The following is a 13,080-nucleotide window of genomic DNA, read 5'->3' on the forward strand; positions in this document are numbered from 1 at the left end:
CAGCAGGACCTGAATTGGCTGATGCCTTGAACTTGGACTTCCAGCTTCCAGACTTGTGAGAAAAGAAATTCCTGTTGTTTAAGCCACCAAGTCGATGGCCTTCCGTTATAGCGACCTGCTCTGACTGAAAAAGGAGCAAAGAGTTCTTAACTTTCTGCCATGAATAGACAGAGAAAGAAATGGAGATAGTGAGAAGAAAAGGCAGGTCATTGGAGAAAACCAGGTCAAAGAAAGTTGTCACGAATGAGGGTCTCCTTCCTCCCACCTCCCCACAGCCTTCGGCTAGAAAAGACCACGTCCAGTTACATTTGTAAATATGCACTTCAACCTTGGCTGTACACCTCTGGGAAGAAGTCTTACCCAGGGAACTTGTTAAAGTCCAACGTTCAAGAAATCTAGCATAGACAAAGGAATAAATAAACTCTCGCAAACCTTGGGATTACTCAGAAGGGGCTGTCCCCCCCATTAGGAAGTGTACAAAAACATCTCTTCAATGCCAGGTTTCAGAGGCGTAGGAGAAAAGTAAACCTGAAACGAGGTTAATAACCTTGGGGTATTTGTTCTGAAGTACAGAAAGGTTTTTATTTTTTAATTATTTTTTATTTTTTAAGGCATTTTATAAATGGGAATTGCTCTGTTCTTCAGTTTGAATACAGTTGAAGCCATTGTTAAATACTAACTATGTTTTAAATCTTCTAGAGCTTCTGTCTGAAAACCTTACTACACCATTAGTGAACAGAAGTTCTTAGATTCTACCTGTTTTTTCTTTCTTTCTTTTTTTTTTTTTAGAGATTTTTTTTTTCTATAGGGCACATGTGCTTGCTGGAGAGACAGAAAGATAGAAAGCGAGAAGTCACCCCTAAGGAGGGGATGGCCACACCACAATCCTTTCTTCTACACTTTCCTCTTGGGATTTTGGGCACACCTGCACATGTGCCTGGCATGAGTTTTAAGCCTCTGGGTCCGGGACTCAAACTGCAGTTGACTATGTTGGAGTCCAGCAACATAACAATTACGTCATCTGCTGATCCCAATTCTTTTTCTTTTTTAAAAATTTATTTCTTCCATAAATAGGAAATACAGAAAGAGATAGACAGACAGACACCCTAGTGGTGTCCTGATATCCCAATACATTCCCAGCCTTAACCAGCCCTGAGTTATGGGTGTGTGTGAAGCCCCTGTACTCAGGAGTGATCCAGAACCTTCCCAAGCGGTCACCTCGGAGAGTATCATGTTTTACTGCTGTGCCACCATTGGGGATCCTGGCTCCCTGTCTTCTAGGGGCTCCACTAGCACTCCTAGAGAAGTCAGGGACAGCTCTGGCGCCCAGTGGACGTGGGGCAGTCCTTCGTCTGTCTGTAAGGTGTACAGGCTATGAGAGTCAGCCTACCAGGAGGAAAGAGACAGCAAGTACCCACTTTTTTTTTTGAAGGCATTGATGAAGAATTTAGTACACAAAAAACACTCTTAGTTCTAGCATTTTTGTCTTTCTAAAGTAAAAGGAAACTCTTTAAAAATACCATCCCGTTTCCTTATCTTTATCTTTGAATTAAAATGGCAAGCGTGACTGCTGGAACCCTCTAGTCTTTGCCGAAGCAGATTACGCAACCAGATAGATTGGGAGTTCTCTAGTGAAAGAGTCAATCAGAAGCTGACATGAGATTTTAGTGAAATACCTACCTAACCTAGCTGCCCTTGTCTAGAATGTCCCTGGTAACAAACACCTAGTAGAATGAGGGACTGTAAAACTGTAAGGGCACTGATATGGGGGTAGAGACAAATGGTGTCATAGAAGAAATTTAGGATTTCATTGTGGGCAACCATACGGTGTAAGGTATCATGGCCAGTGTCTTCCTGTGTAAGACATTTAGGTATTAGCTACTAAGAAACCACTCAGAGTGACTTCTCTGTACTTCAGAAGAACATACTTTAATTAAGAAAGCAAAGGGGGAAACGTTTCTAGTTTGGCTGGTTATAAAAGTAATTTGAAAAGAGGTTTGAATTGGCTGTTCCATCTACACACTATACTTCCACCAGGAGAGCAATATGGTGTATACTCTTGAAAATTCTTCCCCAAAGGAAGGAATGTATAGGCCTCAGCTAGCAAGCCCGTATTGTTGTGTAACTGTAGCTGCCATTCTAGGTTAATGTGGGGAGGTCATCTCATACATGACATTGAGAGCCACTCTGGGTCTTTTTATGTCTTCCAAAGAGAAAAAGACCCCGAAAGGACAGATTATTAACCTCTGACACCTGCATCAGTGAATTGGTGTTTTCCAGGAGCACACGTCTAAGCCGCTCTCTTCTGCTACGGACTAACAAGGTCACAGAGCTACTGGCAGTTACCACTATTCAGTGAAGCAGGCAACTTTCATAATTACTCCAGATCTATGGTATTGTTTAAAAACCACATTCCGGAGTATTTTCTGGAAGCCACCATTTCCTGAATTGCTGCCAGCAGGATGCTTTTTATTGTTGGCTAGTTCTCTGTGAAATTTAATAAATATTCATCGATAAAGAACAGCATAATTCATTCAGCCACTTTCATTTCTATCAGCTCCCCAGGAGGCGTTAGGCTTTGCTGGAAACCTCCAGGAGTTGCCAGCAGTTAACTAAGAAGCTTTTGTGAAGTCTTTGGGGAGAAGGATGGAGAAGAGAAAAAAGGTTAATATCTTTTATCACGAGCCACTCTTTGAAGCTTATCAGGAGTTATACTACACCTTGAGTATTGACAGCATACAGGTCTGAGGTATTCCGGGTTAAGCTACAAGAGACTCAATCTATTTTAGTTGAATGGTTAGGAATCAAGTTAATTCATGGTGATTCATCAGCAATCATTTAATATGTTAAGTCAATACTTATGCACTACTTAAATCTGTCTGCGTATTTCAGTACTCATTTATTTTCAAATTATCCATCAACATGAGTTATTTAGGCTTGGAAAGAATGACTCCCATTTACCCCCTTTTTTGAATTTTCAAAATGACATACCTAAATAATAATTTCAAAGTAATACATTTTATAAAAGTACTTATAATGATCAACACCATCTTTTCCATGCACCTGAGATCAGTTATTAATTATATAGTCTTTTGGAAACATAATATACCATCAACACAAAAAATCTTGATGTATTTCCAACATGCTGAAATTCTCTTTTAGTTTTTTTTCTTTTTCATCTGCACTGTTTTCCCTCATCCATCATAGAACATGTGTGCATGCATGGGAGAGAGACAGAGACAGGGAGAGAGAGGGAGAAAAGAAGGGAGAGATGCTCTACAAGGTCCAGTTACTCCACAATCCCCTCCTCCAGTCCTCCAGCCGGTCAGATTCTGGGCCCTCAGGTGCATGCCTGGCTTGTTTTTCAGGCAGACTAGGCCGGGGATTTGAACTTCAGTTGCCATGTGCGATCCAGCCTCTTTTGGACAGGGTGTTACCACTGAGCTATGGAAAGGGCCCTCTCTTCAAGTTTTCTCAACTACCAGTCAAAACATCTTTGCACAGAGAAGTTGGGACTGTGAGGACCACAAGATACCTTGATGATGAGTTTACAAATATCACTTAATAAGTACAGTGCGTGTGACATTCTGACTTGGGTCATTTTCTTGTATGTTTCTATACTTTGTCTCTAAATTTATGTTTGGCTTTGAGCAGATTGCTGGCTTTTTCTTTTTCTACTTACTGGAATGCCCGTGAATGTGACTGGAGGAGACTGCCAGGAAATGCTGAAGCTGCTGCCATTGGGGGTGAACCTGGCTGATCCTGGAATGCTCACAGGGGGCGTGGCCTGTTAAATAGAAACCAGGGAACGTTGTCATGAAAGGACATTTTTCCTCAGAGCCTCAAGCATTCATTGGCAAAGTAGGGCCCCAGAAATGGTCTCAGCTATATTAATACCAGAGACTAATTATGAGGAGGAGATGAACAGGATCAAGGAGAGCAGCTACAAATGTACTTTTTATGTATATGAGGGTGAAAGTTCGTGGAAAATACATATTACGACAGAACTATGCACAAATTTCAACTTTTTTGGTACCAAAATAAACTTGTACTTTAATTCTACTTTTTCCATAAACTTTTTCAAGTCCTCTTGTACCTATGTAACCTATATAAGGTATAAAAGTCTTTAAAAAATTTAACGGTTTCAGATCAGCAGGTAGTGTAATGGTTAGGTCACTGGGCTCCCATGTAGTAGACTGTGGTTTGAGCCCCGGACCAGCAGCTTGAAACTCGGGCTGGGCACTTGTGTGTGCGTGCCCAAGATCCTGAGAGGAGAATGGAGAAGGGATTGAGGCATGGCCATCCCCCCTGGGGGGTGATTTCTCACTTTCTGTCTTTCTGTCCCTCCAACAAACACACACCTCCTATAGGAAAAAAAAAAAAAATTTTTTTTTTTTAAAAAAAGCAAAAACCAAAAAATGGTTTATTTTTGTGGTTTATAACATGACGTTATGAGACACATATAGATGGTGAGACGATTTCTAAAGCGAAGCAGGCGACCATATCTATTGTCTTACATAGCGATTTTTTACAAATTTGATGACAACAGCAACTAAAATCTACTTATTTAATACAAATCCCAGTATGGTTTTAGGAACTTCAGTATCTTTTTTGGTGGTGATTTTTTTTTTTTTTTTGAGAGGTTTTTCACTATAGGGCGCGTGCGCTCACCAGACAGACAGAGCAGAAAGCGAGAAATCACCCCCCAGAGGGGATGGCCATGCTGCAATCCCTTCTCCTCCATTCTCCTCTCGGGATCTTGGGCCTGCATGCACTCTCCTCTCGGGATCTTGGGCATGCATGCACACGCGCCCGGCGTGGGTTTTAAGCCACCGGGTCCGGGATGCGAACCGCGGTCGACTACGTGGGAGTCCAGCGACATAGCCAGTACGCTAACCGCTGGTTCCCAAGAAGATAGTTTTTGATTGTCAGTGTACAACTCATGTTGTATATTGGCTTGCTAGACTTGTTCATCCTGTATATTTGCTGTGTTGTATCCCTGGCTTACAGCTCTCCATTTGCTCACTTTTTTTGCTCTTTCACTATCTTCGTGTACTTGAACGCTTTCTTAAAATTCCACATATAAGTGAGATCACACAAACATGTGTTTTTAGTGTCTGGCTTATATCACTTAGTATAATGTACTCAAGGTCCATTCATGATTTGGAAAATGGAATGACCTCCTTATTTATTTGTTTTACTTTTGCTACAGGGCACATACACTTGCCAGAGAGGGAGAGAGTAAGAGAGAAAGTGAGAAGTCACCTTCCAGGAGGGATGGCCATGCCACAATCCCTTCTCCTCTACTCTCCTCTCAAGATTTTGGGTACATATGCACATGCACCTGGCATGTTTTTCAAGCTGCTGGGTTCAGGACTCAATCCAGACAGTTGGCCATGTGAGATCCTGCCTTAACCACCAAGTGACCTGGCTGGCCCTAGGATTCCTTTTTTAAAGGCTGAATAATATTCCATTGTGTGTGTGTGTGTGTGTGTGTGCATGTATACAGGAATAACACATTTTCTTTATCTATTTGTTCTCTGATGGATAGCTAGCTTGTCTCATATATTGACTATTATGACTAATGCTGCAATGAACATGCAAATGCAGGTATCTTTTTTGGTGGTGATTTCATAAAAGAAGATTTTTTTGGGGGGAGAGGTTTTTGCTACAGGATGTGTGCACTCATCAGAGAGACAGAGGGAGAGGAGATAGAAAGTGAGAGATCATCCCCCGGGGGGATGGCCACGTCGCAATCCCTTCTCCTTCATTTTCCTCTCAGGATCTCGGGCATGCACATACACACACCTGGCGTGAGTTTAAGCCACCGGGTCCAGGACTTGAACCGCGGTCAACTACATGGGAGTTCAGCGACATAGCCATTACACTAACTACTGGTCCCAGAAGATGGTTTTTGATTGTCAATTTCTGAAAAGAAATTTCATTATATATACACGTAGTTATTTGAAGACAGCTGTGAGAAAGAATTCCTCACTACCAAGTTCAGATAAAGATTTTACACAAGGATGGTGGGTGTGTTCATTTGTTACAACGCTTTGGGAGAGTAATTTGGCAATATGTATTGAAATTCTTAGCATCCTGTATATTAGCTATTTCCACCTCTAAGAATTCATTCTACAAAAATGAATATAAAGATGTTCATTACAGAACCATGTACTTTCTGAAAAAATCCTGGAAATGACACAAATATCCACTACTAATAGGGAAATAGGTAAATGACTCACGATATACCCACAGAGCCACTAAAATGCTATTGTTGAAGAAGCCTCATTGGGATGAGAAAATATTTGTGATATATTAAGTAGGAAAAAGAGCACAGTAAAAATATTACCAAAATATATTTCTATTTTAAAGAAATGTGCATACAGAGACACAGAGAACACAGTTTTGAAGGACATGCAAAAATATTAACCAAAGTGCTCTTTGGTTATTAGAACTAAGGATGCATTTTCTTTCTTTGCTATATTGCTAATATTTTCTATGCAGAATATTCATAAGATCTATAAATGGAAAGGTCCCAGTATTATGAATCTATGCTTTGGGAAGGACCTCCCAGATCAGAGTGTGTTGTATCTCTCTCATTGTATAGATGAGTAAAATGACTTGATTAAGCTGGTTCAAGCTCCTGATTTCTGACCTAAATGCAACACTGACAAATAATAATAAATGAATGGCTTATTCTTTTTGGCCAACATAACAAGAGTCAGGAATAAAACTGATTGTAACAACCAATTGAATCACTAACTCTACTTCATTATCCTTGAGTTTAAGCCTGCAAATAAGTAGCTGCAGTCTTCCTCTGTAGGTTTATTTGTAAGTTGTAATTACCAATGTACTTGGTAGTGACGGTGGTTTTGCCACTGGTACTATTAGAATATATTTTGGAATTATATAGCCAGAGGAATGAATTGTTTGTAATATTATATCCTCTGACTCAATAATTATTCTTCTGAGAATTTAAAGGGAAAAAAAAAACAACCCTACAAGCACAAAGATGTTCACAAGGGAGCTATTTATGATAGGGAAACAATTAGATAGACTAAATAGTAGATACATAAGAAAATGATTAAAACCCTTTGGTCTTTCCTTTTAATTGGAATTAAATGGGATGTTTTTTATCAGATGAGTGGGTGAACACAATTATAAATATGTAAATATTTTAAAAGGTTGTATTAGGGCATTGAGAATTATAAAAAAAAAGTTTTCTTAAACTTTGCGTTTTTATTTTTTATTTTTTATTTTTTTTTATTAAAACAAAGCAACATCTAAGTGATGTTGAGTTAGTAATTTCTGGAGAGAAAAGGAGTTTCAACATGTCCCAAATTTGAAGATTTATCTCTAAGGTCTGTCAGACTTTAACATAAATCAAAATTCCCTGGAGGGCCTCTTACAACCCAACATGCTGGGCTGCTCCCTGTTTCTGAGCCAGTAGTTCTTGGGTACCAAAAATGTACATTTCTAACTGGTTCTCACGTGATGCTAACACCGTCAATTTGGGACATGTTAAAAACCCTGAGTCAGAGGGGCTCAATTACTCTTGGAGAAGGCAGGGCATGAGTCCCAGATTTGAGGTACAGGGTGATTCTGTCTTTGTACCAAAGTTTTCCCAAGCTCACGTTTTTTGTTAATTTTATTTTTTGCTTAACAGATACTTCTGCCAGGGACCATGTTGGGGGCTGTACAATGCTAGGATTTTAATGATCCTAACAACCCTTGAACGATGGGAACTGCAGTCGACACTGCAGTCTGAAAATAACCCCAGGATCCCAGCTGGGTAAGATCTTGACTGGAAAAGAGAAAAGAAAAACAAACGCAGCTCTTGGGCTGCAGTGTGTGATGCTGTTTTTCCACTGAGTTTTCTTTTACTCATAGGCCAGATGGCTACTGCTTTTGGTCAGGGTCAAAGTGATTACTCTCTCGGCCCCTTGTAAGTCACCTGGTAAGCGTGGTCAGTGTGCACGAGGTAGAGGGTGGTGGGAGCTGAGCGGCTCAAGGGCGTCATCAGTTTTGTCTCAGTTTTGGCACAAGGAGTTTCTGTTCGGCTTGACTCTGGGATCGGGAACGTCGGAGGTGAGGCCAGGGACTGGGAAGGCGAAACCGGGGCCAGGTTGCTCAGTCCGTCTGCCACTGAGTCTGTGTGGAGCTTTATCTCCGTGTAGTAAAAGTCCTCTTCTCCGTCACTGTAGTCAGAGTCTCCAACACGCCTAATGCAAAAGGGAGCAAAGCAGTTGTGCTAAGTCAACCTGTTTTCTTGCCTCGAAATCTGGCACATGCTAGTCTCTCTGTCCGGAATGCTTTCCCTCTCTCTTGTGTTCATTCTGCAACACTCAACTCAAGTCTCCACTTCCAGGGAAGCCTTCCTTATCTCTTAGAACAATTCGTTCATTCATTCAATGATTCATTCACTCAATCAATTATTCAACAGAAATTTATTGAGCATCTATTATGTCCAGCCACTATTCTAGAGTCCCCAGGTATCACAGTGAACAAACACAGATAGACTCTGTCCTGATGATACAGCCTAGTGGGAGAGGCAGACAAGAAACCAAGAAAGAAACATATTTAATATATCAGGTGTTGCTAAGTCCTAGAAAGAAAAATTAAGGCGCCTAACAGTGTTTAAGGAGGGTAGGTGACAGGGGGCACTATTGTAAATATAGCATTCAGAGGAAGCCTCCATGAGGTGACATCTGCACAGAGACCTATAGGATGAAGTGAAAGAGACCATGCCAGAACCCATGGGAGGAACACATCAGGGAACAGCAACACAAAACCCTTAGGCGGGCAGCCTGCTGGTCCCCAAGAAGGGCAGACAGACTCAGGACATGACGGGGTGATGAGAAAATGGTGGGGACAAAGCAGGGGCTAGATCAGAGTGTTTTGCAGCCTGGAGTAATGGCTTTGGTTTTTATTCTGAATATGAAAGAAGCCACTGGGAGTTTTGAGAAATCTAACTTTTATTTATTTTTCCATGAGAGACAGACAGGAAGCCAGCCACTCCCAACAGCACCCCCAGCCGGCCAGGAACACGGGCATAAAGGTGTGCCTGACGTGCACAGGGAGACCCTGGGATGCAAACCTGGGAGCTTCCCACTCGATTTCAGCACTGCGGAACACTGTGTGACTCTGCATCACCACAGCTGGTGCAGATTATTTGTTAAAGGTCACTCTGGTTGTTGTCTGGGAAATGGAGGACAAAAAGGCAAGAGCACATCTCACACACAGACCCAACACACACACACACACACACACACACATGCACATACACACACACATTGAGGAGGCTGTCTCTGTCAATACTCCAGAGGAGTGTTGAGACCCGCTGGGTGATGGTGATATTGGTGGAAACACAAAGTCAAATTGTGGCTGGATTTTGGTTAGGGGCTGGGACTTCACTCCTAACTGCTAGTTTTCTGTGCTCCCTTTGAAGTGTGTTCATTCCTTTAATTACTTGCTACGTTTCTGTAAATTTTTAAAACCTCTCTTTGTTGCTATGTCTTACTCATCTTCATGTCACTCCACTCTTACCAGTGCATGTGTTACACACAGGTACTTATTAAATGTTGAATGACTGAACGAAGCTGAGGTTGTTGTGGCATAATGACCAAGTGCACAGCTTGTGGGGTCAGAGTCCTTATGTTCAAATCCTGACTTGGACATTCTACCTGTGCTGTGATTTTTTGTGCCTCTGCATAGTGTCTGTGCCTTGGTTTCTTCATTTATAAAGTGAAGATACTAAAATTATATACTATAATTATCCCTGTTTTATAAATGCATTGAATATCCCTACCTAAATTGTTTGGAACAAGTATTTTTTTTTTTTTTGGAGCGATTTTTGCTATAGGGCACGTGTGCTCACCAGACAGACAGAGAGAGACATAGAGACAGAAAGCGAGAAATCACCCCCCAGGGGAGATGGTCATGCTGCAATCCCTTCTCCTCCATTCTCCTCTTGGGATCTTGGGCACGCATACACACGCGCCCGGCATGAGTTTTAAGCCACCGGGTCCAGGACGCGAACCGCGGTCGACTACGTGGGAGTCCAGCGACATAGCCATTACTATATATATACACACACACACACAATATATATATACACACATATATATACATATATAAATAAAGAGATATTTGGGGGATGAGACTCAAGTCTAAACATGAAATTCATTTATGTATCATAGATGAGGGACCTTCAAAAGCTCATGAAAAATGCACATTATGAAAAAAATTATGAATTTCAAATTTCTTGTATGAATTTCATTTTCTTAATTTCAAATAAACTCATAATTACATTTTCAATAAACTTTTTGAAGTCCCTCATACACCTTATACACATAGCTTAAAAGCAATTTTATACAACGTTGTCGTGTCACATGGTTGTGACCGCAACCCATGTCAGATCAGATTTTTCCACTGGTGGATTCATACCAGTGCTCAAAAATGTTTAGATTTTGGATTTCCGGATTAGGGCTGCTTACCCTGTATCTAACTGTTATGAGGACAAAGTGAATAAATATACAGTGCTCAGAAGTATACCCAACATATAAAAAAAATGCCATGTAGGTACTTATGAAATAAAAGAAAGGACTATGTTAGAGTTCTCGATTTTTACTATCACCAGGAAAAGCATCTTCTTGAGTGCCCTCCAAGTTCTCCCTGAAGCATGGAAAACTGTATATTCCTGTTGAAAACTTTTAATAAAATAAGGGTTCATAGCACAGAAGACATTGATGAGATTTGTTAATTTCTGGAGAGGTGGTGCATATCTAGCACCCTAGTTCCCTGAATGGCTAAGCAGAGACCACAGGGAGCAGTCACCAGAGACCTTGGGGAAGACCATCCCTCCTCAGACTGGGAGTGGACGGGTAGAGGGTGCTGGTCCCAGGATGACCCACGCGCACCCACCTCCAGCACTTCCGCATTGCTATGTACAATAGGGTTCAGGCTCTCCTGAGAATCCAGTATCTCTGCTCATCCGCTAGGGGTGAAGCCCAGTCGGCAATGCAAGCTATGAGGAGCAGCAGCACATGCTGACTAAGCTTCTCTAGCCCGCCATCCAGCTACCTCTGGTGGACTAGTGGACTGGCACTGGTCTGCACCTGGCCCCCAACAGGCCATGGATCACCCCTGGCCTGAGCCTCTGGGGCTGGGGAACCTGGTTCCAGGGATCCCGTCATTTCATGGACACACCCCTAGCGGCAGCAGCAGACCAGACTCAGAACAAACTTCAACCACTACGGGTCCCTACATGGAACTTGGGATAAAACTTCCTCCACTCCTCCCAAGGCCTTCCTGTTTGGTCCAGTCAGTGGCTTCTCCCAGCCAAGTTCCATGTCCCTGGAGCTCTCTGGCTGTGGTATCTGGGGAGGTGTCTTTATACCATATCAGGCCTGGCCTGGCTTGGCTTTCTGACCAGCATTCCACTGAAGATCCCAGAGAGGGGACAGGGATGGAGCGCCTGTTCTATTCTTGTCCCCACTTCTTTTCCAGTCAAGGACAGGCTGGGTTGCTGCTGCCGCCTAGCTCTACTGCAAGCTCTCCTGGTAGACACGGAGGCCCTGGAGGGAGGAGACATCCTATGTGGGGAAAAATCAGGGTCAGCTCCTGGTGTACAGTGAAGGAATGAGAGTTAAGAGAAAAATGGTGTAGTTTTCTTTTGAATTTTATTTATTTTTTGAGAGAAAGAGACATACAGGTAACCTTGACAGGGTCTTGCCATGCCACAATCTTCCTCCCAGCCATCCAAGATCACATACTTGGTGTGTTCAGTTCAACCTCAGACCCAAACCCAGGCCTCCCATATGAGTCCAGTATCAGTACAGCTGGGTGAGAAAGTGGTGTACGTTTTGTATGGGCCTGCTGTGCACTGCAGCTCCCTCAAATGCAAGACAAATCTTTCTCTGGACTCTGAGATGTACCCTCTCTAAGAGCCAACACTCCTTAAAATGTCCTATCATCTCATGGCCACGACACTGACCTTATCAATTAGGCAAAGGTGAGTTCCTTCTCCCAGGCCATGAGATAGCTCAGGTCCCAAGCTTTGTAAACGCACACTGGCCTTGAGGACTCGCTATGGATTTTTTTTTTTTTTTTTGGAGAGATTTTTGCTCCAGGGAGCGTGCACTCACCAGACAGAAAGAGAGAGACATTAAAGACAGAAAGCGAGAAATCACCCTAGGGGGGATGGTCATGCCACAATCCCTTCTCCTCTTGGGATCTTGGGCACGCACGCACACGCGCCCGGCGTGAGTTTTAAGCCACCAGGTCTGGGATGCGAACCGCGGTCGACTACGTGGGAATCCAGCGACATAGCCATTATGCTAACTGCTGGTTCCCCTCACTATGCATTTTTGCATAGAAAAATACATCATGACTTTTCCAACAACATATATGTATACACACACACACACACATATAATACAGACATATACATATACACATTTATGGCATGTGCTTCTGAGTGGTGCTGAATGGGATTCAATTTTTTTGGTAATGTACATTTTTTTCTTTTTAAATGGAGAGATTTTTGCTATAGGGTGTGTACATTCACCAGAGAAACAGAGAGAGACATAAAATGAGAAATCAACCCCCCTCCCAGGAGGGATGGCCTCACTGCAAGCCTTTCTCCTCCATTCTCCTCTTGGGATTTTGGGCTTGCATGCACACATGCCCAATGTGAGTTTAAGCTGCTGGGTCCAGGATTTGAACTGTGGTCAGCTACATGCGAGTCCAGCAATGTAATCATTCCACCATCTGCTGGTGCCTGGGCTGATGTACTTTTAAACAATGACCTACCTCCTGGTTACAGCTTCGGTAAGCTCTTTCTACACTTTTAGTATTTCTGAGCTGCTACTCTGTGCACTACCCTGAGATTTGAGGGGAGATACTGCAGGGTCCCCTACCCTGCGGCAAGGGACAGGGGTTAGGGCTCTTGTCTGCACTGTTTCAATGTGGTATTTCTTGGACATGAAGCCAGCCCCTCTGGCTAGGGGAGCAGAAGTCCAGCATGTGGCTGTAATCTGGAAGGTTCTGCTGAGTCCCCAAACACAGCCTGAAAGT

General features: G+C 42.6%; 1 protein-coding gene across 1 annotated transcript in view; it reads right to left on the minus strand.

Moving 5' to 3' along the window:
* ZNF704 (zinc finger protein 704) overlaps positions 1 to 13,080 on the minus strand; it is a 198,187-nt gene that overhangs the window by 5,813 nt on the left and 179,294 nt on the right. Inside the window, exons 5-6 of the mRNA XM_006168927.3 lie at positions 7,958 to 8,225; positions 3,683 to 3,787 (exon numbers count right to left, since the gene is read on the minus strand). Coding sequence (XP_006168989.1) covers positions 3,683 to 3,787; positions 7,958 to 8,225 — 373 coding nt within the window. The remainder of the gene's footprint in view (positions 1 to 3,682; positions 3,788 to 7,957; positions 8,226 to 13,080) is intronic.

This window comes from Tupaia chinensis, unplaced genomic scaffold (assembly GCF_000334495.1).
Source record: "Tupaia chinensis unplaced genomic scaffold, TupChi_1.0 Scaffold146445_1, whole genome shotgun sequence".
Lineage (NCBI taxonomy): Eukaryota > Metazoa > Chordata > Mammalia > Scandentia > Tupaiidae > Tupaia > Tupaia belangeri.